This window comes from Myripristis murdjan, chromosome 10, assembly GCF_902150065.1.
Source record: "Myripristis murdjan chromosome 10, fMyrMur1.1, whole genome shotgun sequence".
In the NCBI taxonomy this organism is placed as follows: Eukaryota; Metazoa; Chordata; class Actinopteri; order Holocentriformes; family Holocentridae; genus Myripristis; species Myripristis murdjan.
Genome location: NC_043989.1, coordinates 14,721,332 through 14,747,431, shown reverse-complemented (window position 1 = coordinate 14,747,431; position 26,100 = coordinate 14,721,332). Strand labels below are relative to the sequence as shown.

At 41.3% G+C, this 26,100-nt stretch overlaps 2 protein-coding genes across 3 annotated transcripts in view; both read left to right on the top strand.

Annotated features, from left to right (window-relative positions):
* The window catches only part of mbnl3 (muscleblind-like splicing regulator 3), a 30,039-nt gene extending 9,755 nt beyond the window's left edge, over positions 1-20,284 (top strand). The window contains exons 3-9 of one of the 2 annotated variants that reach the window (XM_030062704.1): positions 4,554-4,718; positions 5,622-5,825; positions 5,919-6,158; positions 7,498-7,651; positions 9,815-9,925; positions 12,766-12,860; positions 14,284-20,284. In XM_030062704.1, the coding sequence (XP_029918564.1) occupies positions 4,554-4,718; positions 5,622-5,825; positions 5,919-6,158; positions 7,498-7,651; positions 9,815-9,925; positions 12,766-12,860; positions 14,284-14,286 (972 nt within the window). In that variant the 3' untranslated portion in view covers positions 14,287-20,284. The remainder of the gene's footprint in view (positions 1-4,553; positions 4,719-5,621; positions 5,826-5,918; positions 6,159-7,497; positions 7,652-9,814; positions 9,926-12,765; positions 12,861-14,283) is intronic. The other variant, XM_030062705.1, reaches the window with a different exon arrangement.
* A 1,378-nt stretch (positions 20,285-21,662) lies between these two features.
* rap2c (RAP2C, member of RAS oncogene family) lies at positions 21,663-25,979 on the top strand. The gene is made up of 3 exons (XM_030062706.1): positions 21,663-22,760; positions 23,582-23,867; positions 24,509-25,979. Exons 1-2 carry the CDS (start codon positions 22,488-22,490, stop codon positions 23,858-23,860), a joined length of 552 nt encoding a protein of 183 aa, XP_029918566.1. The 5' UTR covers positions 21,663-22,487; the 3' UTR covers positions 23,861-23,867; positions 24,509-25,979.
* Positions 25,980-26,100: the final 121 nt, after the last annotated feature.

Genomic DNA, 26,100 nt, shown 5'->3' with positions numbered 1-26,100 from the left:
GTGACTGACTAGAAAAACAAAGAAGCACGCTCTGCCTCCACCAGAGCTATTCTACAGCATCATTCCTTCCTCGTGCTATCCTCCTCCCCCTCCCTTCTTTGTTAATTTTATGGATTTATCTGCTAATGGTCTGCCTCCTTGCTGTCCCTCCCATATCTGGCATCTCCTGCCCAGTCAAAGCTGCTGTCATTCCCTGTTGCTCCTCCATTAGCTCTGTCTGGTCAATCTGAACCTGCTTGGGGAGGAAGAGGATAGAGAAGGGGGGCAGGGCTCCCCGCCCAGCTCTTTTTACCCTGTTAACTGGAGTGCTGGTGTCATCTGAAATGATGAGTGTGGCTGCCACATCTGCTCCCATCACACTCTTTAACATAAACACTGGAGATTCTACGGCAGCGTCTCCTTTAGATGACATCATCGTCATGCGTGGAAATGAGTCCACAGAGGAGTTTGGTTATGCTATAGCTTAAGAAAAATGATTTTTTCACCCCATATTTCCAGTATTTCAGCTGAAAATTAAAATAACCGTATGTTTTTCAAGTGGGTTAGCCTCGTAGTAGTTAGAAATGTTGTTTTTGTTTTTCATGCTTAATGTCCTTTCTCTCTCCTCTTACTGAATGCATAGACAACACACTAATACTGTGCTAAGAGGGACTTTCTCTCTGTTTCTTAGTGTGTTGCTATGGCTACCAAAAGGAGATTCCTGACCCAGTATCCTCCTCGACACTACATTTCATTTTCCTCCATTACCCCAGTTTACACATTTACACTTAAAGTTTCCTTTATTTAATTTATCATGTTTGTGCTATCAGAATATAAAAACTCCAATATACTCAGAGGTGAAACACTTCTCATTTGGTCTAACTTTTGTATTGCACACTACGTACAGAGTATATCACAAGGCATGTGTTCCTTTCCTGTTAGTTTACCAGCTCTCTGGGCTCATGACACTCACTCCTCATTACAAGCTCATCCCTAAACACATCACTTGCTGATGCAAAGCTTGTTCCCATCTCTCGTGTAGGCGAGAGTGTTTATGCAAGGCTATGTCTGTGTCTGTACCTAGGGCCTTTTTCAGGCCGCTACATGCTAGCTTTTATGCTTTTTTTTTTTTAGCCTGGTATATGAGATCATGTGAATCCCTCCTGAGGTTCTGCTATCGGAGACACTGCGGTTTCCTCCTGTCCTGTATAGTGCTTGTTCTGCCACTGCTAAGCACCTCTGCACAGACATCTTCTTCCACATGTCCTCATCGCAGCAAGACATCATCCATCACCATCAGCGTCTCTGCACCACAACATCACTGCCTCACTTTTCCATACAGTGTGTGCCCTTCGTGTCAAGGTTGTAAGCACGACAAGCAAACGTCCATAGCATGACCTTTTGCTTTGTTATTTATTTATTTATTTATTTATATATGTTGCTTTCTGCTCTCGTGGTCCTGTGGCACACTTATGCGGGCAGGTGGGCATGGCTTGATGACAGGGCACAAGGCTGAGGGTTATGGGAGGAAGTTTAGGGGGCTAACAGCTCATCTACAGGAAAGACAGCTGCTGTCGACCCAGGGGTTTAATGGAGACTGCAGTTTCTTTTGGATCTGTGTTAACCTGCAGTGTTCCTGCACCATCCTCAGCCCCCCCACAGACTCTGACAGGAGAGCAGAGAGAGGAAGGACGTCGCTTTAAGGTCGTTTGGGGACTAAATTAATTGCTTTTATATAAATGGCTAAAATCAGATTTAGGGTTTGTCAAGAAGCCAAAAATGACAGGTACAAGGGAACTTAAGGAATTATTTCTCCCCAAAATGCCTTGGGGCCGAGGCAGCTGTTACAGAATTACAGCAACTGTCAAATAGTGTTATCAAGACGCTATTTGAAGTTTTGGCTCTATACCCTTTCACTTGAATTTGGATGCAAAATACTGCAGCAACTAACAGGGTTAAAGTGCAGACATGAGTATTTTAAGTTTATCAGGGGAATAAATAAACCACAACCCCTTTTATATCTTGACCCCTGCTTTTCAAGGTGCTTCAGTTGGTCAGACCCATTCAGTCATTTTTAGTTTATTCATTGTCATAAGGCAGGCCTATTCAATTGGCGGCCCGCGGGCCACATGCGGCCCAGAAGCAATTCCCGAGTGGCCCAGCTCATGGTTCAACCATAAAAGCAGAGAAAAACATTCACGAGAATGAACTCGAAATCCCTGCAGTAGTTCAGAAAGTGAATGCAACACTCCACGTTGCCTAGCAACACACAACCAACTCACACTGCAGCGCGTTGTTTTGAAAGTTACTGATGCTAGCGGCTCAAAAGTATGTCTTTTTCAACCCTTAAACAAAAAATTGACAATGAAAACCGCCGTTTTAAATGTCTGGAAAATGTCTGGCCCAGCTTAAGGTCTCGGTTAAAAATCTGGCCCAACTGAATTTGTAATTGAATAGCCCTGTCATAAGGGTTGTGTGCTTACATGTCAAATTATACTCTGTGGCTATTTTTTGATTCTTCATTCATGTTTTCATAAAACTCATACACTAGACTTATACTCTGCTCGAACAAGTGTATCATTTTGCCTGCAGTCTCACAAACTTACTGTTGCCACTGTATGAGCCCCTATGTGTTGACGCAAGCTTTGCATACAGGACATACACAAAAGGAGTTTGTCTGTGAACATAAGATGCACTTGTTTACATACTGGCTGTTCAGCTAACGCTTTGTTGCTGCTTTTCCGTCTAACTAAACAGTCATTTCTATCAAGTCAAAGTGCGACAAGCCTCTTTCATGACAAATAGATACTTATTAGGCCACAGTGCCCTAATATATAAATCTGATGTGTGTGTGTGTGTGTGTGTGTGTGTGTGTGTGTGTGTGTGTGTGTGTGTGTGTGTGTGTGTGTGTGCGTGTGCATGTGTGCTTTTGTGGCAGCTTTGTTGGCTAATGTTTATATAAAATGTCCTTGAAGTGGTAGATCTGGGTCCAAACCCTGTGTCAGCAAGTATCCTGTCTGCCGAAGTGTCCTTTAGCAAGACATTGATGTTACAAGCGTCAGGTGCACTGTGCTGTACCTAGGCCTGACCTTTGACCTCCAAGGGTGGAAGAAACTAACTGCATTTAGTATTGTTACTCTATCAAGTAGCTTTTTCTGTATACTTGCAATCTATTGGGTATTTTTCAGATACTTCTACTCAAAATCTGTTTTTACTGTATTATTGCACCCCACTACATCTCAACTTACATTTGTTACAGATTCCAAATTTGGTATATAAGCATCAGAAACTAGACCATTGTAACCTGCTAAATTCTTGAGCCACAACAGGGTAAGGGTTCAGGCAGCAAAGAAGAGAAGACTAATTTAACTTTTCTTTACGTTATTTTGTCATTTGAATTTTTTTCCAATTAAAAGCAAGTTTTCTTTTTGAAAATGTGATTCAGTCACTTCCACTCTGAGTACCTTTTAAATGAGCTACCTTCTATTTTTACTTATGTAGATTTTCATACCAATACTTCTACTAAACTAAATCAGCAAAGTAAAAGTAATTCTCCTTGATTAAATGACATTTTAGTACTCTTTTTACTGCAGGAGGCGAATGAAAGAGAATTTACCTACTTGAATAAACATAGTATTGTATTATTATTAACATTTTTATTTAACTCTGTCTCTATCTCATCCTGAGTCTTTGCTATACAAAAAGCTCTCAGTGCCTGAGCCACAGTCAGTCACATACTCAGAAATGTTTGTTTTCTCCCTGTCTGGAAAGGAGTATATTTGTTAGACTGATAACTTGCAAGGCACTGATATGGAATCTGGCTAGTAGGATGGTGAGAGTTGAACATGTGTTTTCACTATTCCTATTTTATCTTTTTACACTGTTTATTTGACTGCACTGTGCCACTGTGGAAAAATCCAAACCTGGCTCAAATCCTCCACCTGTAAATTCACATGTGCACCAGGCTTTGCAAACAGACATATTAATGAATTAAATAGTAGTTTGATTGAAAAAAAGATATACATATAACTTGCCACTGAAATGTGCTAATTTGCAGACTGTAATCACCGAAGACATTTGCATTAACAAAAAGTTACAATGAGAGCCAGTTTAATTTCTTGTTTAATTTTATTTTGCACAGATCGTTGATGCTTCCAATCTAGCATATTTTAATGATGGCATCATTAGAAAGTGCTTCTCATCATTATCCATCATACAGTCTCCTGGGACTTAATTAGGACTCTGTTTCATCAGCAATTAGTTCTTAGGTTGTTATGAAAAGGTCCTTCATTCCTTATTTTGGTAAAGCAAATTGTACTCCATTGTATGGTTAAGCCCTAAACTAGGCCTAGATCAAGTGCTACAATTAGATGAGCTTTTTATGTTCAGTGATGGACAGTCCTGTTGTCTAGTCAAGGCATGCCCCTGATTGATTTATGTCTTCAATTACATTATCCTCATCTCCTTGTTCCATGACTTCATCTCTCAAATCTGATAACGAAGAGTCTCTGTAATTCATCGTTCTGCCTACCTGCTCCTGAACTCATTATGCCTCCCTTCTCCTCATCTCTCAGGGGCGCTGCACGCGTGAAAACTGTAAATACCTGCATCCCCCTCCACACCTGAAGACTCAGCTGGAGATCAATGGGAGGAACAACCTGATCCAGCAGAAGACAGCAGCAGCCATGTTGGCTCAACAGATGCAGTTCATGCTGCCTGGAGCACAGTTGCAGCCGATAGTGAGCAGCCTCCACTTAACCTTTATCCCTTCAAACCGTTAAATGCATTTGAAGAAATGGCATTTACCAAACTCTTCAACACTAATGTTGCATGCAGACTGCAGTGGTATGTGGTAGCCAGCAAACCAGATGGTAGTTGTTTTCAGCAGGAAAATGACGGGAATCTCAGGCAACAATGGCTTAATGTGCCGCTTACTGCGCCTGCAGATGGGACTTGGTACTAGAAGCTGCATTTTCCCAAGTTTTGCCTTCTAATGTAGCAGCGAATAAGCACACAACTTCACTAAATGGGTAAGCAAGAGCTGTCAGCAAAAAAAGATCTATTGCTAAATTGGTTTATTCCAGTTGTGTGCTTGGCCTCCTATTAATTTATAATGGAAATACTTAATATTTTATGCAAAATATAACCTTTAAGGCATTTTGAAATTAAATGAAACATCTAAAATAACAATTAACTCAATACTATTTAGCTCACCAGTTTTTGTTTTATAATAGTTTAACCTCTTGCTTATTAAAATCACCTGAAGTTCTACAGTTTTGCAGTTTACAGTTGTGGTTGAGAGAAATTCTGTGATTCTCGCTGGTATGCCTTTATTCTGCCACTCAGTATGGAGCAGGCGTTGGCTCACCTTAGTGTTATCCAGCTTTCTCAGTGAAAATGTGAAATTTCCTGAATCCCGAAAGCGTCATGCAAAATGTTTTACATATCTTCCACGCATAAGTGGCTTCCTGCTCATATTTCCCTGATTGCATAGTCCTTCTGCATAGTCCTCATTCCTGTGCAGAATTCACCACATTGCTGATGTTATCACCAAAGCCTCTCTAACAAACAGGAAGAATCCAGCTATAACCTACTTTGTTTTGTCTCCCTCCTATATATCATTGTCTCCTTCACTGCCTTAGACAACATTCCCAGTGACGCCCTCCCTGGCAACCAGTCCCAATATGGCATTCAGTCCATATCTGAGCCACATGGGCCCGGGCATGGGCTTGATGCCTGAGCTGCTGCCCAGCACGCCTCTGCTGGTCCCTGGGAGTCCCACTGGCCTGGCAGCCATGGGCAACGGCACCTCCACACAGAAACATGTGCGCACAGACAAGTTAGAGGTATGTGGCCTATGTGCAGCTGGTGTGTTTCTATGTTTAGTTGAGGTATGATGAAAGGTAAATGCTGATCGGTGCCTGCCCTGCCCTTACCAGGTTTGTCGAGAGTTCCAGCGTGGCAACTGTACACGAGGCGAGAGCGACTGCCGCTACGCCCACCCCCTGGAGGCAGGCATGGTGGATTGCAGCGAGAACTCGGTCATCGTCTGCATGGACTACATCAAGGGCCGCTGCAGCCGGGATAAGTGCAAGTACTTCCATCCCCCTGCCCACTTGCAGGCCAGGATCAAGGCTGCACAGCACCAAGCCAGTCAAAACGCTGCATCTGCAACCTTGGTGAGTCCGACTCAACTCAGTAACGGCAGCAAATACTGTGAGATGAGCATGGACTCTTTGTTCCTTTCATTAAAGACAAACACAGGTCCAGGGGTCAGCTGATACACTTTCAACTATTTCTCTGTTTATTAAGAGTTACAGCGATGAAACATATACAATGTCTGCTTAACAAAACACTGCCTTCCACTGTGGAATATCTTTGTGCTCTCCAGTTGGATATTGTTTACTGATGCATTGAGGGCTCAGGGCATCATACCAGTCCCCGACTGGCTTGAAATTTGATAATGTATTCCAGGGATTATGTTTTGTTTTTCTCCAGTGTGTGTTACTCTGCTTGTATTTTAGCCTGTACTCTTTGTGAAACAAGCAACAGGGGCTAAAGTTAGCATTGTGAGCAGCTGTAATCTAATCAGGTCAATCTGCAATGCAGATACAGAAAAACAAGAAACATGGTATTAGATAAAGACACACAGCAGTGAGATGAATGGAATGAGGAGGGTAGTGCATTCAAGGCTTATTCATTGTGGGAAATTAACTTAATTTTTCATTCGTTCTGTTTGTTGCAGTGGCTTGTAATTGCTGCATGCTGTTTAATCACAGTTGCCGTGACTATCATGCTTATGTAATGCTGCATGTTTTGATCTATTTATGTCCTCCTTACTTTCAGTAACCCAGTCTTACTTTCATTTCTAAGCTGTTAGTCTATTGTTATTCATTCATCTTCTCTCAGACCTCACCCTCTGCTGTTTTGCTTGGTCATCACTGGCTGGATATCATCATGTGCTCACTGCCTGCTAACCCCGTCACAGCCACCTTAGTCATGCAGCCATCAGGATTTTCATTTTCCTCATTTAATCATAAATTAACAAGGAAGGTTAAAGGAACAAATTAATTTACTGTACAGTGACTGTCTGGCATCATAAACCATGATATGATATGTTGAACTTTTGCCCTATTTATTTTTTATTTCCACTCGTCTTGTATGATTGAAAATGTTTTTTTGGTAATCCACAATCCCTGTTTGATGGTTCAGCACCAGTCCCATTAGAAAATGGAATCATAGGGATCCCATTTTGCTCTTGGCCTGACCTCTGGGTTGGCCTACATCCCTTCTGCTGGTCTTAGATGCTGCAGTGTCCTCTTGTGGTGGTGCATAGCACCATCAGTCACAGTTGAGTCTAAAGAGCATTTAGGAAGATTTTGTATTTAATCTCAGGTAATATTAGATGCTGCAGTTTGTTATTGGGAATATATTCTGTAAAATGATTTATATTTCTGTCTCTGACTTGATTTCTCCTGTTGTTCACATTTTTCTTTATCTTGTCCTCTGCCTCCTTAGGCTATGCCCCCAGGGGCCGTGCAGCCGCTACCAAAGAGGCCCATCTTAGAGAAAAGCAACGGAGCCACCGCCACTGTCTTCAACCCGAGCATGTTCCACTATCAGCAGGCCCTGGCTAACATGCAGCTCCAACAGCCAGCCTTTATTCCCACCGGTGAGTTTCATATACACACACCAACAACACTGAGACACACTGGATGAAATGTTCGATAAAGGCATAAGTATGTAATAAATTCTGCGGTCTTAAGGAACCACAGATCATGAAACCTTGGTATAAGATTTGACCAATTATGCTACACTCAGGGCAGACAAATCTGTTCGATAAAAAGAACTGTGCAGAGGTTTTTATACTGGACGGCTCAGTAATACTGTGGAAATTCTGGGGTTTTATAGATCTAGTGGTAGCAGTGTGCATGTTCTGTCTGTGCAAAGCTTCTCTGCGGTGTAGCTGCTCGCATTTGCTCCTACTGTCATGTCACGTCTCCTTTTCTCCCACTTTGGCTGTTGTGCTGCATTTGGTTCACCCTTGACTGATGTGTTAAAACCGCTCACTGAAGCCATAACAAGAGTGAGACCACATGACACAACAATGAGGAGTTGATTTTATCAAACAAAAAAAAAACATAAAATAGAGAATAAACAGGACAGGATGTGTATATCAGCATAGCAGCGTGCGGGCAAAAGTGTTTAATTGTAAACTCCAGGAAATTAACAAACGGAAAGTAGCAACGAGTGAGCTGGGGAAAAGGAAGAAAGTGAGAAAGTGAGGGGTCTGTGTTAATATGTACAGTAGAGCTATTACATATGATTCTTTTTTATCTAGTGTAACATCTGCTGCTGTTTTAACCTCACTTTTGACCACACTGCACATCACAAAAAATAAATATATATGTCAGATCTTATCTTTTTTTTTCAATTTATGAGGCTTCCCAGCTCTTTCAGCTTGGTTTGTAGATTCTTCTTTCCTTCTTGTTGTATTAGTTCCTGCCTCAAGCTAAGCACCCAAGGTTACCTTTTGAATGTTTTTCAGTCAGGTATGGTTTCAGTTCTGTTTTCTTTGTTAAACCTCTATTAATAATGCCCATCCACAGCAGCCAGGTAACATCCTTTCCACCTGTTTTAAAGATAATAAAAGACCAGAGGGCTGTGGCACATGAAATACTTACATACCACATACCTAAATTATACAACATAGAGGTCAAGAGGTCTGGATCCAAAACATGCATGTATCCATTCAGTGCAAAAGGGAGAATTTATTACACAGACACATTTATTATGCAGATTTTTTTTATCCTCTTTTTTGCAGCTGGTTGGTACCATTACTACTCTGTGCTGATACCAGCTTAAACTTTGATGTCTTTGAAGCAGTTTGCTTTATAGCTCACTTTTGAGCTGCAGCCCATGTCCCCAACTGATAGTACCTTGTCCTTATGTGTGTGTGTGTGTGTGTGTGCATGTGTGTGTGCGCACACCCCCACCTTTCGCGTGTCCTTCCTGTGTTCTAGCTGGCTGTGACAGCCTTGATGCAGCTTGCATCCCCTGCACTATCCTGAATCTGTTGACTTGTCTTGACCTGTTGTTGCCAATCACACCTCCTTTGTTGCCCCCCCCCCGCCCCGTTTTTATCTCCTTATGCCTCTCCTTTCCTCTATGCCACCGTTGTCCTCCCCTCGCTTCTTTGTTCTCCTGTTGCCATCTTCCTCCTCTTCTCCTCTCATCATCCGTCTCATTTTCCCCACCTGTGTGTGTGCATGACGTGGCAGGCTCAGTTCTGTGCATGGCGCCCTCAGGAGCCATGGGTAGGTCAGATCTCTTGTTGCAGGGGACAAAAGAGAAGGTGGTGCTGCAGAGAATTCTCTGTGGATGGGCCAATAGGAATGACCTTGAGTGGAGGACAGTAACAAGTTTAGCCAGGTTATCAATACTGTGATCCATCCACGCGTTTAGAGGCAGACGTTTTGTTATTTTGTTGTACATCGAAGGGCTATATAACAGACAATAATTTTGAGGCCATTTATCTGCTTGTCAAGCCTTATGCCTGCTTTGTCACCACGTGTCTGTGTGTCTTTTCATCTGCCTGTCTGCTTCCCTGCTGTTAACTAGGAGTTCCCATCTAATTCCAACAAATTTGACACCACTTTCTTTGTGTAGGCAATTCATTGACTCATTCACTGTGCGAGCATGCCTGGTGTGCATACATGTGTGCATGTGCGTGTGTGTGTGTGTGTGTTTGTGCGCCGGCTCAGACGGGTCAGGAAGCAGGGCGAGAGCGAGTACTCGTTGGTCTTGCAGTAAGCCTCCCTCCTGTCTCTTGTAGGGCTTATGAAAACTCAGGCCCCGCTGGCAGCGGAGGGCCGCTGGGAGAGGCGGGAGTGGAGCAGCTGCAGGCAAATCCCCAGCCGCCTCCTGTCAGTGCCTGGATTCACTGGTGAGGGGACTCCCTATAGGTTCTCCCTTCCCAGACCCAACCTGTATCAGCCCTCTTCAAACACACCCTTCAGAGCTCCACTTGAGCTCTAATTGCAGACTTGTAGGGAGCAGTGTGTAGACCAGCGTTGCTCAGTGTTAACTGGCACTTTGGGGCACAGATACTCACAAACAGAGCAGAAATGTCACAGTAAATCCTGGATAAATAATAGATAATAAGACAGCAGAAGCAACAGTTTGCTGAAAAAGATGCACATTGCATCAAACCCTATTATTTTATCCTATTATTTTTGTCAAAATGAAAAACTAAATGGTACAGTCAGTATGTGTGAAACCTGAACAATTGACACCAGACAACCACACCTCTGACCTGTGGAAGTATGGTGTTGGTCCATTAACAATGAATTGAAGATTTATTACATATGAATAGCATGCTTTATATTGTCCTTATGCTGTCCCATAGGAAGCAGAATTTTATCCATGACTCCATATTATGTCTTTGCAGACGACATCACATTCAGCCTTTATAATTCTTTTTCTCTGGAGCAGTGTGGTATCAATACTAGGGCTGATTGAAATGATTAATTAAAATACTACTGAAAATGCAGTATGGTCATGTGCGATATCCAAATTGCAGGAACTGCAATTTTTGGCTAAAGATAAAAATGTGTGGGGCATCCCAGTGGCTCTCCTGGTAGAGCGCATACCACATATCAAGGCTACATCCTTACCACAACGGCCCACGTTTGACTCTGAGCCAAGCCCTTTGCTAAATGTCAGCCCCTCTCTCCCCTGCCTGTCCTGTCTCTCTCTACTGTCACTGGTGAATAAAACAGAAATGCCCAAAAAATATTTTTAATAAATAAATGAAATAAAATATGTGACAAAATACCATTAAAAATGAATTATTGTGGGGCTAAAGAGATGCCCTGGCCTGCAAATTGTATCCTCCAGATGTAAGAAAACATGTTTGTTTGGTGCAGGCTCCAGCAAAATTCACATTGTCATCATCATTTCATTTAATTTTTTTTCAGTAAAAATGAAAATTATAATGTACAACTACCCAAATCATTCCCACTAAAATTGTGAATTATATGAAAATCACAATCCGGATACTGCTGTTTTTTTACTATATTATTCAGCCCTAATCAGTAGTTTGGGAGCCAAACAAAATCTTGAGGACATGTTCCATCATACATACCAAGCACCATGCCTGAGTGAAGATATTCAAATATTCAAACTGGAGAAGATGAGTAGGATAATAAGCTTGTTTGACACTGAATTTCCTCACATTTTCTTCAAGGCACATCTGAACAGTGTACTAGTTAAAAAACAATAATATCAGCTACAATAAGAAGTGTTGTGAGGCAGAGCCTCCTGAATGCACACACACACACACACACACACACACACACACACACACACACACACACACACACATACATACTGGCTGTGGTGATGCGATGACGGTCTTCATTGTAGTCACTGTAGTCTCACACTCGCAGATGGTAATTAGAAAAGTTTTCTGTAATGGTGTGCGTGTGTGTGTGTGTGTGTGTGTGTGTGTGTGCGTGTGCGTGCATGCGTGCGTGTGTGTGCGTTTGTGTGTAACCTCCCGTTTTTATGCATTCCCTGGCTTGTCTTTGTGCTGTTCATCCATAGCCCTTTTACCCCCTACAGCATGCTGATAATATTATGATGATTTAACAGCCCTGTTCTGGGGACAAATTCATTTTTCAAGAAAAGCTGGAAATCAGGACATATCAAAAGACAAAGGGTTCTGCATGCAGAATTTTTTATCACTGCAACTCCAACTAAAATAAGTTGTCAAGTACAGATATTGCCATTGTAAACAGTTGTCAAATTGTGTAGTTTTGCTTATATTTGAGAGTTATAGGGCACAATTTGCCCCAAAAGCTGAGAGATCCTCTCTGTTATTTTGGTGTTAACCGATATTTTGTGTGAGCATCAATACAAACCTATGTTGAATGGCTGGGGAAAGAGCAGTGGAAAGTGAATCTTTAAAAAGAACGGAAGGTAGAATGAAATTTGTGAATAGAAAGCAGGTAACAAGAGCTACTGAGTATAGTGCAAAAGAGCAGTTTTGCAGTTAATTTATTTGTTGATGAATTTAAAGGAAATTCCTCCTTTGTTCCCTTTAAAGTGCAACTCTCTAACATCACAGAGCACTTTTATGCTCAATATGCAGCTAAAATGCTGAAATATACCTCGCAAAGCCCAAATGCTATGGGTAAAATGTCATTTCAAAAGAGTGAGATGATTTTTCACAAGAAGTTTCAGTGAAATAAAAGTTATAGCCACAATCTAGAGACATGATCATATGTTTCAGGATTCATCCAATTCATTATGATAAATTCAATGTAAATACAAGTTCAACATGTGTCACATTAGTATAGTTCTGTCATTACTTTAAAAAAAAAAAAAAAAAGCTTCGCTTCAATATTCTCTTATTGTTCATTTGCTCCCTTCATATACATGCCCTGTTCATTTGAATACAATTATCAGATACTCTGATTGGATTGTATGACTATATATTGCCATGTTTTGTTAAGTGTCATTTGTTGTTGAGCAGTATATTTTCTTTTTGGTTTGATAACTTGGTGGCTTTGCTCCAACTGAAGATGTAATTTTCTTTATCTCTTATTTCATTTGCATGTGTCTTGATTCTTGTACAAATTCATCCTGGCAATATCACATGACTTTGTGCCATGACTTTTGGTCCGACACATTTTGCCATGGTAACCATTATCATTCCTATTCCCCCTCCTCCCCGCCCATATCCTCGTCCTCTGTCTTTCGTCTGACTCGCCTGAATAAAAGTTCCCATGATGCACGGTGCCACCACCTCCACTGTTTCGTCGGCCTCGACCCCAGTCACCAATGTTCCTTTCGCTGAATCCGCCGCCTCGAATCAGGTTTGCTCTTTCATTTTGGGTTCTCTTTTATTTTAGCTGTAGGCTCTCAGTCCTGTCCACAGTCTTCCTTTATGAGGAGAAACAAAACACACCTGCCTATACTTTCACACATGTATTATGTTTACATTCCATCTTTCTTCACCTTTCAATCTGTTGTGACATCAGCAAATGAAAACAGGATATATTTTGAGAGAAACCTTAAAATAGGCCACTGTTTTCATCACGTTGTCTTAGTTTCATGTTGAACCATATCACACCACGTTGTCTCTCTCAGTCCTCATTTTTGCTCTCTGTAATGTGTGGACATACAGTCTGTGGTTTGGCTTTTTAGTACAGCGACTTCAAGCCTGAAATACCTGAAATGCCTTTTCTCTCCCAACAGTTTGAGTCAGTTTCCTTCTCACCCTTTCAGAATTTGTGTTGCTCATTATCAGTGTGATGCAGGTGAGGAGATAGTTTTACTCAACAGCTTTAAGGGTGGAAAGCTGTAAAAACCTCTGAAGAATCTTGCCTTGCCCTGCTTTAAAAGACAATACCAGTGACAAACAACTTCCACATTCTTGAAAATTTCCAGAGCTCAGCAATCATCACAGTAAATTGCCTTTATTTGATTTTTGTCGAAGTTTCCGTTTATCGTTGTTTTGTTTTGCCTGAGTTGATTGTTTCACATCAGCGCGCTCTGTTTACCGTCAATCAGATGACACCCAGAGGTGGAGATGGAAGTCTCTGCCAGGAAAAAAAAAAAAATCATCAAAAAACATGTCACCTAGCAAACTTAATGGTCACGTCTACATCTTTTTATTAGGGGTGTCTTTTTAATCCCATTCCCACCCACCACAAACAAGTAAAGTTTGCATTTCAGAATGACTGAGGAAAATGTAAAGTAGACGTACACAGTAGCAAATGGACTATAACTCTAACTGGCCACTGGTATTGTCCTTTTAAGAAACGTCTGTCACAGTTAAGAATTTCATTCCAGCACAGGGTTTTTGTGTCCCATAATGGTCTGAATGCTGTTTCAGAGGCTTCTCCGCCCTGCAAAGAATAAAACTCTGGGAGAAAACCTTTTTTTCTTTATTTCTTTAATGGTCAAATGCAAATAACCAGGACATTGTCACAAAGTAACATCCATAAGCAGATCCAATCCCAAATGTCAGTATGGGGTATTCAGTTCATATCTCTGCCCACTAGTACTCGATCACTTGCTGTTGCCTTTATTTTGAAAAAAGAGTGCTGTTACTGTTTCAGCTCAGTTATCTTGTTTTATCCGAGTTATTGAAGAATGCAGGCCTTACACCATTAATATTTTGTACACAAACAAACTGAATCACCCTCTACTGAAACTCGCTGCTTTGAAGAGCTTGTGTTTGTTTCACTCAGGGGCTTCATTGTTCCTCTTCCTGCCCCACCCTCTCTCTTCCAGTAGACCCCTCTGAGCTTTTGAGTCCTGATCCAGTGGAGCTCCAGTGTGTCCCGATGGAAACCCACTTCTGTCCTGTCCCCAAACTGCTGGTGGCAGCTCCAGTGGCGCTAAACTCAGTAAGCCTCTCCCGAAACCCCAGTTAAAGCACCATCAACAGTCCTCCTCCTGTGCCCTACCAGGGCCGTCATCTCTCTGAATGCAGCAAACATGTGCCTAACCCACAGTACACACACTAACTGAGTGGCAATGTGAACCTCCACTGGATAAAACATCAAGAAAGCTCAAATAAGTCAAGAAAGACGCAATATTTCAGCTCGGACCCATTACTGTTGCTATAAGGCAGCCATCCTGATGCATACGGACGTGAAGATCAGGCTGGGCAATAGAGCTCCCTTGTTCTTACAGCCATACATGCCCACACCTTAAAAGCGCAGCAGACCTGTGCACGTAACACGCACACACACACTTATTAGCAACTGAAAGCCCTTTAGGGTTGGAGCCATTATGTAAGGCGACCCCACACATTTGACTCTTCCAAAGTGAGAAAGTCTGAGGAGCTAATTATGGAAATTCAGATCAGACAACAAGCAACAGGACCCGCCGCTGGTCTACAACCATTACGTGACGTCACTTGAAACAGATGTTTGAAAGAGCGATTCATATCATGTCTTGTTTACGTTTCAAGAAGGCTACAAATTTGATGTCTCAGTTTCAGTTGTACCACACAGTTGTTTTCATGATGTATACTCTTGTCTTGCCTGATGAAAGTCTCTCTCATTGTTGATTTGTTTGTGCCTTTGGTTTATCTGCTTGGCTGCAGAGGCTTCATACCCCAAAACAACTCAAATCACTTGCTAGATTACAGCGTGCAGTAAAAGACATTGCCATGTGCAACTAAATGCAATATTTGTAATACCAAATATAATGTGTTATGCTCCAGTACTAGGAAAATCAAATAATTACAGTGGCAATATCTTTAAAAGTAAAGTTTGAAAATCTTAGTTAATTTGCATTTAAACTCTTCTGGTAATCAGTTATAATTGGATTACAACAGAAGATGAGGCATTATATCTCTTGTATGATCCACAGCCTTTATAATTAACATGTGAGAAACTTATCAAATCAACTGTAAATTGACATAGACATAAGGTTATGATGTTATCACTAAAATAATGGAGCCGAGATATCTTTTAAGAATGTGGTTCTTCATTCCTCTCTTGAAGGAATAAACTGCCTTAAGCAGGCGAGGTCGTGTACTCTGCGTGAAGGCCTGTGTCTGTATCACTAAAACAGGAGCAGACTAGACAAATTAGTAAAACTACACATCAGATTTGAGTGATGAAGTGTCTTGACTGGTGACGTTTGATCAGTGATTGTTGTGCTAGCAGTTCGTATGGCAACTGAGAAGCCATTTGCTTTAGCTTCGATGGGGGTTTGTTTTCATTTTTTCTCCATGATTTGAAATCCAAACATGTTGTCGGCTTCTTGTGCAATGTTGAAGAATGACAATCTGTGGGCGTAGTCAAGGGCACTCCCTACTTTAACTCGGGATCTTGGCCTCTGTCAAAAGCCCTGTGTACAGTGAGGGAACGATTCCTGCCCTCCAGTCATCTGAGGCCATTAACAAAGCCAAAAAGGTTCTTGTGAACATCAGAGCTGAAATAAAATAAGTGACGTTTTAATTGGCATTTCTTGACTTTTCACAGCTGATGTCACATCAGAAACTGGGAGCTAGATTTGTTTGCCGCCTTTGCGCCCATGATTCTTTCACCAAAGTCTGTATGTGCCAAGCAGTGGTATATGCAAAGAACTGCCCCAGTTAATGCGATACCAGAATAATTCCTCCAAATAAGAAGACGTTTCCCTCTCAAATGTCAAGATGTACAAAAAAGAAGTGTGTTTGTGTGTTTGTGTCTCTTGTAAGGCTCTTGGAGTGAGAAATTAGTGGCACAAGATTTTTGTCATATGGCTCTTCAGGGAGAAAGCTCAGAACTTGAAAATTGTCCTGTCTGACTTTAAATTGTGTTGACTTTTTCACTGATTGTGTCCTTTCTTTCAAAAGTCGTCAGACTCTAAATGCTACAGCCACAGTGGTTTAAAAAAAAAAAGTACTAAGGTCAGGAGGTGGAGGGAAAAAAAGAAGCCGACCGTTTGAAGTCTGGTGGTAAAAATTCCCTTACCAGTCAGGTTTTTGGTCCTCAAATTTCTGTCAAGGAATTGCTCAGTAGGCATATAAAATTGGATGAAATGGCTATGGAAATTGGGTTGAAATCACTTTTAGTCAAATTCAAATGTGCCTCTCTCAAGTCTCCTCAAGCCACCACTGTCCATACAAGAACAGACCAGTCCTCAAAGGTAGATGTGTTATTTGGCATCTTAATCACAGTAGTAAACCACATCTCTGTAGTTTCTTCGTTCAGACAGCTGTGCTGTCTTAATAATGTTAAAAAAATACTCTGTGAGTTCTGTGCATACGTAAATGTGTTGAAAGAGACAATGAATCACCTATTTGGTTAGTTGAAAATGCTGCAGATGTTATGGCATTTCCCACTGAAAGTCGTTCATTTTAAAAGTCATGTTATTGTGTCGTGAATGTATCTAATGCAAAAACTTTAAACCTGCCCATCTGAAAGATAGGCATGTTGAAATGTAATGATTCACTATATATAGACTATTTCTAAGAGGTCACCTAAATACCATGTTGATACTGTGTTAAGACATATAAAAGTATGTGTATTGTTATATAGATTTATATTTAATGTTAATGGGTGGTGTGACTACTTTTAGAAATGTCCTTGAGAAACTGCAGTACCTACATTTTTTTCTTTTCATCTCTTTGAAGAATTTAAACTGAAATGTTCCTCTCTTACTCAATGAAATTGATAATTAGAATGTCCAGGCAAATTGTTTTGTCTAAAATCTTACAGCTTTGAAGGACTAGCGTTGTCCTGCCAAGTAAAAAAAAAAATCCCTTAGCCTCTGTCTTTTCCCTCTCTGTCACATCATTATGCCTTCACTAACTGCTATCCAGCTGGAAATAACAAAATACTTGATTAATAAATTGTGCCTCTTTGGGGCATTTGAATTTTAAGTCCTTCTAGAAGTATCTACTCCTTGGAAAAGATCGTAGTTAGCAAGGAGAATTGCCATGTAGGTACGAGAAGACTTTTACTCTGATCTGTTTTTACCTCCCTCTCTCTCCCTCTCTCTCTCTCTCTCTCTCTCCCTCTTTCCCCCTCTCTCTCTCTCTCTCTCTCTCTCTCATTCTCTCTCGTACCTGATTTCCTTTAGGCCCCACTGTATTTTGCTGTACCGTCTTGAGCCGCCTCTGTGTCTGCCTAGAATATGCAAAATGTTCTGATCATTGTGTGCAGTGACCAGATCCTTTAGCATGTGGACAGCGAATTCGGTCCTAAGCCTAGTTCTGTTTTCCAGGACACAGTCAAAGGGCCTTACTTCCTTCTCGATCACTGTATAAAGACGTGATAACTATGTATGGAAAATAACATGTATTAGTGGTAAGTTAATAAATTTTATTTGACATAAGAAACCATTGCATGGGAATAATAAAAAAAAAATATTAAAACTTTTTAACATAATTAATAGTTTGTGTAGACTGACAAGGAAAAAAACTATAATATGAAAAATCTACATTTGTACACAATGATGGAGTCATTGTTAATGATAATAGTTGCTGTTGCTATGGCAACAAAATGACAACATGGCTACCTTTGTATTATCCTAATTGTGAAATTTTTTTCACATTAATCGAAATAACGTACAACACTAACTTATTCAGAAAGGGAATGTCTAATTAGTTTGTCTTGGATTGCGATGTGATTGAATATTTTGTATGGAAAACGTATAAATCCTTGTTACATCCAAAGGTCCTTTGGGGAGATCAGGTGTTTATTTTGTTTTGTTTATTTGGTCTTAATTGATTTTTTTGGTTGTTCTTGTACATTGTGTTGTCTTTCAAAAGTAAGAATGGATGTTGGCTTTTAAAGCAAACACCTATCTGTCAGGGAGGGGAAGAGGCTTCTGGACCGAGTGCAGGATCTGAAAGATTCCGCTTTCTCAGTAAAATCAAAGTAGAGGAGCTGCTCTCTGTTCACCTCATCTGGACCAGAGGAGCATTGCTCTCTTATGTTTAACCAGACGTGTGTGCTTTCGTTCTGTAGTGCTGTTATTTGCTCGTCCCTCCGGTCGTGGCCCAGAGGAGCTGATTTCAGACTCTCCCGCAGCGCTCCATCAGCAGTCTCTTCCCCCCCGGCCGGCCCAGCTGTGCTGGGCGATGTCGATCCTTGCTGGGGTGTACGAATGTGTGATATTCACCTTGTTTGCACTTATGTACATAACTATGTCAGAATACTCAAAATTTATTTTGAATAAATATAGATAAAAGAATTGATTAAAAAAATCAAATCACTGTATTGTTAAAGATATGAGTATACAGTTATCATTTTATTACAGTACAAAAGATTGTTTTGAGGAATCTGTTGGTTTTTGTTCTCTGTTTGCTAGAGCTCTATTCTTTGCCAAGCATGACATTGCCTAGCTGTAAACAGTGAATGGTTTGCTTCAAACAAGCTTTTTTCTTTTCTTTTTTCTTTTTCTTTTTTTAAGAGGAACATTTAATTGGTCCAACTATATCTGATCCTGACATCAAAAAAGAAAGGTGGTTTTGTTGATACTTTCAGTGATTAAAAAGAAAATCAAACTAGAACATATGTGATAAACCAGAAGGGACCTTGACTATAAATATCTCATAATATATAATCACACAAAATGCGGAACTCGGGTCCCTACAGGCAGTCCTACAGTAAATCCAAGATATCACAGCATGGTTCCACCTGCAGGCTGTCTGAAGAGAAGCAGCTGAGTAAAATAAAAAAGAGCAGATATCAGGATCAGACAATAGGAGGACATGGACGTGACCGCTGTACAAAGGGTTTCAAGTTTCAACTTAATTTCTGTTGTATGTGAAGTGGATTATTCTTTGCTCACTCACTGTCATTACCCAAAACAACAATAAATCTGAATTCTCCTCAGGATTTTAGTCGAAATTGTGAACAAGACCTGGTTTTCCAATATTATTCTTGTAGCAGCAACATCCCTTACAAACAAAAAAAACTGTTCTGCAAAACTTGGACATTTGATGCTCTTCGATTCCTCTTGAAGCCAATGATTTTGTTGCCATGGCACTTGTCCTAGTGGTGGATTGACTGAGTCATCCTGGTGAATTGGTTCAAGGCCCTCCGATGATTGTTGAATATAAACGTCTGCAGTCAGAGACGGTGTGATTGGGTGTGAGCCACACGTCTCTGTGAAGTGCACCCAAAAAAAACAAAGCCTCTCTGCTGCATCTCACCTGCTCTGAGTCCCTCATTATTATTATCAGTATCAATATGTGGTAAAAATACTGCTGGAGCTGTGGAGTGCACTTACCCACCATTGGGGTTTCACCTTACCAACACGTGAATATTAGATGGTGATTTTATCATTAAACCAACGTATTTACTATTATTTGAAAACAATTTAGTTGTAATTGTGCCTTTATCATGCGAGATGTGTTTTTCCCAGTAGTTTTTACATTTAAGACCAATGTTTTGTCACAAGAACAGCATCTGCGCTGAGTGTCTAACCCTTTATTTAAAATCCCCGTGATGAGTCGGTGGGCTGTCACTAAACTGGGTGCGATGACTGAAGTGCCAGACTTGAATGGCGACTTGGGGACGGTGATGAGGGCCAAAGACTGTTCAGGACAAAGCCATATGAAAAACTCCTCTCTCTGCCACTCTAGGACAGACTTGATAGTGACTGCTGTTTCTTAGTCGCCTCTTGTTTCACTCTATATTTTTGCTTGTCGTGCTTGTATGTGCTACTGTGCTACATGCCAATTTATTTTGCCGTGTATAGATATTAAAGGTAGGTTACTGTGCCTATGATGAATTCTGCAATTTTTTTTTTGTTTTACCTTTTAATAAATCACTTAATTGTGGTCCTCTTGTGATGTGGTTTGTTATTTGTGTAATCAACGAGTGTCTGTGACAAGTCAAAAAGTGGTGGCACATCCTCATACTGTACAAAAATCACACCAATTAGAGTACAAGAGGGAACCTTAAGTCTTCCTCCATTAGTATTCATTAACAGGCTATATAATCAATAGAGACTGTGGGATTTGTAAGTTGCTTAGTTGGATTGACTGAAATTAGTAATATTTGGTATGTAGGTGCCATTTGTGAAGCTCAGCCTCCAAACTTTTATTCTTTTAATTTTTGTTTGCATTTCAAAAACATAACTCATGTATGTAATGCACCAGATTTGCACTATGTGAAATACTGCATAACAAACCAATAATACATCAGTTGGTGTTTTAATTTCCCCAGTGAGAGCAAACTTTTTGCAAACAAAGCAGAGCTGTGCATTAAAATCAGTTTCAGCCAACTCCTCAAATCAGCAATATTTTATTCAAGATGTGTGATGATTTGACGCTTAAATAAAAAGATGGATTGTACTGAATTTTGCTTTTTTTCCCCCCAATTGTGTTAGGAACAGAAACAGAGAACCACAACAAAGTGTAGATCAATAAACCATGTTGCTGCCTGTGGAAACATTAAACACATCACTCCCACTGAAACAGAGGGAAACGATACCTGCAGCTGTATAAAAGCACATTGAATCATTACTGCACGGTATCACCAACAATTTTATTTTCACCCAAACCACCTGTGGGATAAATCACTGATGACGCAGATTTTAAATGTGAAGTTGTAAAGTGAGTTAAAACATGTTAACATTCTCAGCTCATGTCACATATCAGAATCAGGAGTACATTATTGACTCCTGAGGGGAAACTGGGTCAGCTGCAGTTGCTCAAATTGTCAAGAGAATACAATAATAAGAAACAGAAAAATAAATAAAAAAATATATAAAACTATATGCCTTAGAAATTGGTAAAAAAAAAAAAAAAACAAAAAAAAGAGTATGTGCATTATGTAGAAATATGTGCATTAATCATACCAAAAATGACAACAATAAATACAGAAATAAACTGAGCATATGTAAAAAAAAAAAAAAAAAAAAAAAAAAAAAAAAAAAAAAAAAGTCTACCTGTATACAGCATATATTTTGAGGCATATAGTAATGTTGAATTGTTGACATCTGTACAGGTATAAATTACTGCACAGTAAAATAGTTAAATGGTTAAACAGTGCATTTTGCCTTGGCTTCACTGTTAGTTTTGCAATGCGAGCAGTCAAGTTACATCTTCTATTTTGTGCGTGTGTGTGTGTGTGTGTGTGTGTGAGAGAGAGAGAGAGAGAGAGAGAGAGAGAGAGAGAGAGAGAGGGGAGGGGGGGGCAGACCCGGAAGTCCAACATCCCTGTGCTGCTGGCTCGACACAGTGGAGGAAAGCAGTGGCTGGAGGCTCCTCTCGGGGCGGACACAGCGGGACTGCGGCCGCTGGGTGACTGGGTGACTAAGGGCTCCGGTGATCAGACATGCCGCTGGACAAGAGCAGCTAGGGGGGTTTCACCGATTGTATTCGGACAAGGAACCGGCGCAGTGAGCCAGAGCCAGGCCCGGGACGAAGTCGCAGTGTTCAGCGGGAGCAGCGCTGCATTTTTGCGACACCGGCGGGCTGGTTTGTGTGTGTATGTGTGTGTGTGTGTGAGAGAGAGAGAGAGAGAGAGAGACAGACACAGAGAGAGTGTGAGTGTGTGTATGTATACAAGAGCTGCAGGAACTGACATGCAGTGTAGAGGTACTGATTTGTATGTTTATGTAATGCACTGTGATTCGCTCTCCGTAGCTGCCGTGCAGGTTTGCCTGTGATTGAGTGTGTGTGTGAGTGTGTGTATGCGACTGTGAGTGTGTGAGTGTGCGTGTGTTTAGCTCGAGGAGGCTTCTTCTGTGAGGCAGCATGGGACGGTGCGGGCTTAGCCACAAGCGAGCTAGCGTTAGCTAGCGTTAACGGTCAACAACTTTTTCTCGCCAGCCGCCTAACTTAAATAAAACCACCAGCCGAGCGGAGGGCCCGGTTTTTTGTTAATGAAGGGTGTTTATTTTGTATTTCGCAACGTCTGCCACTGAGCTTGTGAGACATTCGGACGCTTTGATAGATGTTTCCGCGACGAGTCTAGCTAGCAGCCTAGCTAACCCGCTAGCTGGCTAGGTGGCCCGGGTCGAGCTCCGCGGCCCCGATGAAGGAGTACAAAGTTGTCGTGTTGGGGAGCGGCGGCGTGGGCAAGTCCGCCCTCACCGTTCAGTTCGTCACGGGCACGTTCATCGAGAAGTACGACCCGACCATTGAGGACTTTTATCGGAAGGAGATCGAGGTGGACTCGTCGCCGTCCGTGCTGGAGATCCTGGACACGGCCGGGACGGAGCAGTTCGCCTCCATGAGAGACCTGTACATCAAGAACGGACAGGGCTTCATCCTCGTCTACAGCCTCGTCAACCAGCAGTCTTTTCAGGTAGCTCGTCCGATCGTGACTAAACCACCTCACAGCATCGTGCACCGTGCAGAAGATGTTGAAACTGAACCTTACCTGCCTCTATGGTTTTCTATTACAACACTCCTATTATCTTTAGGGTTAGTTTGACCCCCATTCAGTGTTTAGCGCCTTACATTTAATCACTTCTCCTCATTTAATGGGGACGAACATAAAGTTAACATTACATGCTTTTAGTGCCCTGTACACCTCTGTGTTTCTTTTGGGTTAGTTTGACCATAAAAACATAGGAAATATCAACATTTTACACACACATGCTTCAGTTGTTTTGGTTGACACTGAGGAAGCATAACATGCCATTCATAATCATCAAAAACGGGCCCTCACCTGTCCTAACCTCACCTGCAGTAGCACGAGAACCACTGACAGACATTTGTGAGGGAAAATTATGATTCTCACCCCCTTTTATTGTGGGTGGATGAAGTTATGTTTTATTCAAAGACCTATTTAGCTAGTCGACAAGACACGCATAGTACCCGACACATAAACTTGGGTAACAGTTTTTGTTATAATCATTTTCTGGAGGTTTAATCCACTGGGGTTAAGTGTTGTAAGTGTCAATAAATTTGAAGGTATCAGGAGGCTTAATCACTTCATACCATCGTGCACTGTGCAAATGTTGAAACTGAACATTAAATCTGCATTTTAAATCTTCATGGAGTTATTAACTAGAATCTATGTTGCAGGATTGTTAGACAGTTATATTTTTACTTTTTTCATATAGGCTTGTGGTTTTCAAGAGAAGCCATGCACTCATGTTGTACTCCCTCTTGTTCTTGCAGGATATCAGACCAATGCGAGACCAAATAGTGCGCGTGAAGCGCTTTGAGAAGGTGCCATTGATCCTGGTCGGGAACAAAGTAGACTTGGAGTCTGAGCGTGAGGTTTCTGGAACAGACGGCCAGGCTCTGGCCCAAGAGTGGGGCTGCCCCTTCATTGAAACCTCCGCTAAGAGCAAGACCATGGTGGATGAGCTGTTCGCTGAGATTGTCCGACAGATGAACTATTCCACACTACCGGAAAAGCAGGAACAGTGCTGCACAGCCTGTGTGATACAGTGAGGAATAGGTACGGCCATTGTTGTCCCCATCCTGGTATCCCCAAGTTACAATCCTACTAACGCCTCTCACACACACACACACACAACAGCTCTCAAGCACAGTTGGCCGCCCACTAATATTACAAAATGTGACAAAATGTCCCTGGGGTGCCAATGTAAAAACCGTTCACAAGTTGAGGGAAAAATGTGACACATGGATGACTGTAGTGTTTCAGCTCAGTGTGAGGGAGAACAGAGAATTGGTATTCAGTGCTCAGCAACCGTTGGAAGTGAGAAAGATGAGTGGGTGTGCTGCTCTGTGCAAACCGTTGGTTTAGCTTGTTATCATAGGATCGCAGAAAGAATGTAGCATGAAGAACACAACTGTCTGAGTAGCGCCGCGGCAGGGAGGGGGGAAAAGACCTAAAGAGTGCACAAGGCAAGCAGCAGCCCACGAGCCAGACGGCACAAACCAGACAAAGAGAGAGGAAAATGTAACATCCTGAAAATGAAATGATGTTCCAAAACAGGAAGTTCATTTTCAGTGCTGCTGAGAAATGCTGCCAGAGTTAACAGCTGCCCACACAGATGCTCTTTGTGAATTGCTATAATTTTAGTGATATGGGCCAATTTCTTGTAATAATAGTTTGTATTTCTCTTCTTTTCATAGATGCATCATGTGTCAGTATCACCACAGCTGTTTTCCTTTTTGATGACCCATGAACCTTGGGCCAACTTGAGTTTGACCCTGCTATTAACTTACCGCAGCTGGCAATGTTTCTACCACTGGGATGGATTTTGACTGTCTACCACAAACCATCTCCAAGGAGAGAAGTCAGTCCTATTTTTGATATTGTGACTGTAGAGCACATTCTGCTGCAACCTTTATGGCCTTTGTGGTGACCCAGGATGAAACTACTCTTCACAGTACTGATTGGAATGAGCCAGAACGGCCATCTGTGAATTTTTTTTCCTTTCTTTTTTCTTTTTTTTTTTTTTTTTTCTTTTTAAGTTGGAAGTACTCCTGAAGTAATAACCAGGAGTGTTTGTGGGGCTGCAGCTGCTTTTTAAAAGCTGCTTAATCACTGTATTGTTTATTAATTATTACTTGTATCATGTCTCAAGGTTGGAATATAATTTTAAAATCAGTGTTTCACAACAATGACACATTTTTACTTTTAAGTATGCACATTTCCATGAGCTCATGAACAATCTGCTACAAATACTTGCTGTCCCAGGCATAGGTTAGTTTTTACTGTCCATTTTATTTTGAAATCTTTCTCTAAAAATAATACTTACATGATTCCACTCAAACTGCAGCATTATGAACCCTGGTAGTTTTGTTTCTTCTGTGTGTATGCATGTCGGTATTCGAGGGATACAGTTGACACTCCTAACCCTGAGTTAATTAGAGCGAGTGAGGTGTGTAGCTGCAGGATCCTCCAGCAGGACACGAGGCAGTCACGCAGAACAAACCTGTGACGTTTTTCGTTAAGAGGACGGTCACACTATCGGCTCGGCCGCTGTGCTGCCCTGCGTCATACCTTTCAAGAATTTACTTTGCCTGTTTGCTGTTACCTGGGGCGGCTAAACTCATATAAAAATGTGCATGCTCAAAATTGAAAATGTTCCGCTAAATTCAACTTGAAGCGATGAGGACGAGCCATTTCACTGTCTGAGCCTGAATTCTATCAAATCTGGGAAAACAGTGCTTTACTCCGCAAGGCCTACATCATGTGGACGAGGGTCTTCCATTTCGGGTTTTCTTTGCGGGACGGTTAGAGCTGTGGATGTGCCTCCAAGTGTGACGCGATCAAAGGAACTCATAGTACCTGTTTGTGTTTGAATATATGATGTGAGTTGCTTCAAATTCAGGAGTCGCTGATTTCTTGTCATCTAACTCCTGATGCAATGTGGTTTGATAACAGTTTTGGCCCTGTTGATAAAATTTAACATGGTATTTTTTCTCCCTCTCTCTCTCTTTGGTTTTCCCATGGTAACCTATTTATTAAAAAACTAACGACATGGATAGCCAATTTTAAACTTTTAATTTTATACTAGTTGTTTGCTTTTGTGACTTTCAGGTTACAGTATATTGTATTTGAAGCTGAGAACAGAGCCTTAAATCATTTCTGTTTCAACCCAGTCTCTTTGTCTTTCTTTTTTTCTCCTGCATAAACAACAGTCATCTGGTCATATTTGTGTTGGCTCTAACAGTTTTATCCAGAAGAAAAGCAAAACAAATCACTATATTAGGCTACA

Bases quoted from the DNA above. Each gene is read 5' to 3' on its own strand.
- rap2c (XM_030062706.1), top strand. From the start codon at position 22,488: ATGAAGGAGTACAAAGTTGTCGTGTTGGGGAGCGGCGGCGTGGGCAAG. The intron at 22,761-23,581 runs GTAGCTCGTCCG...TTGTTCTTGCAG, and splicing joins TCAACCAGCAGTCTTTTCAG to GATATCAGACCAATGCGAGA.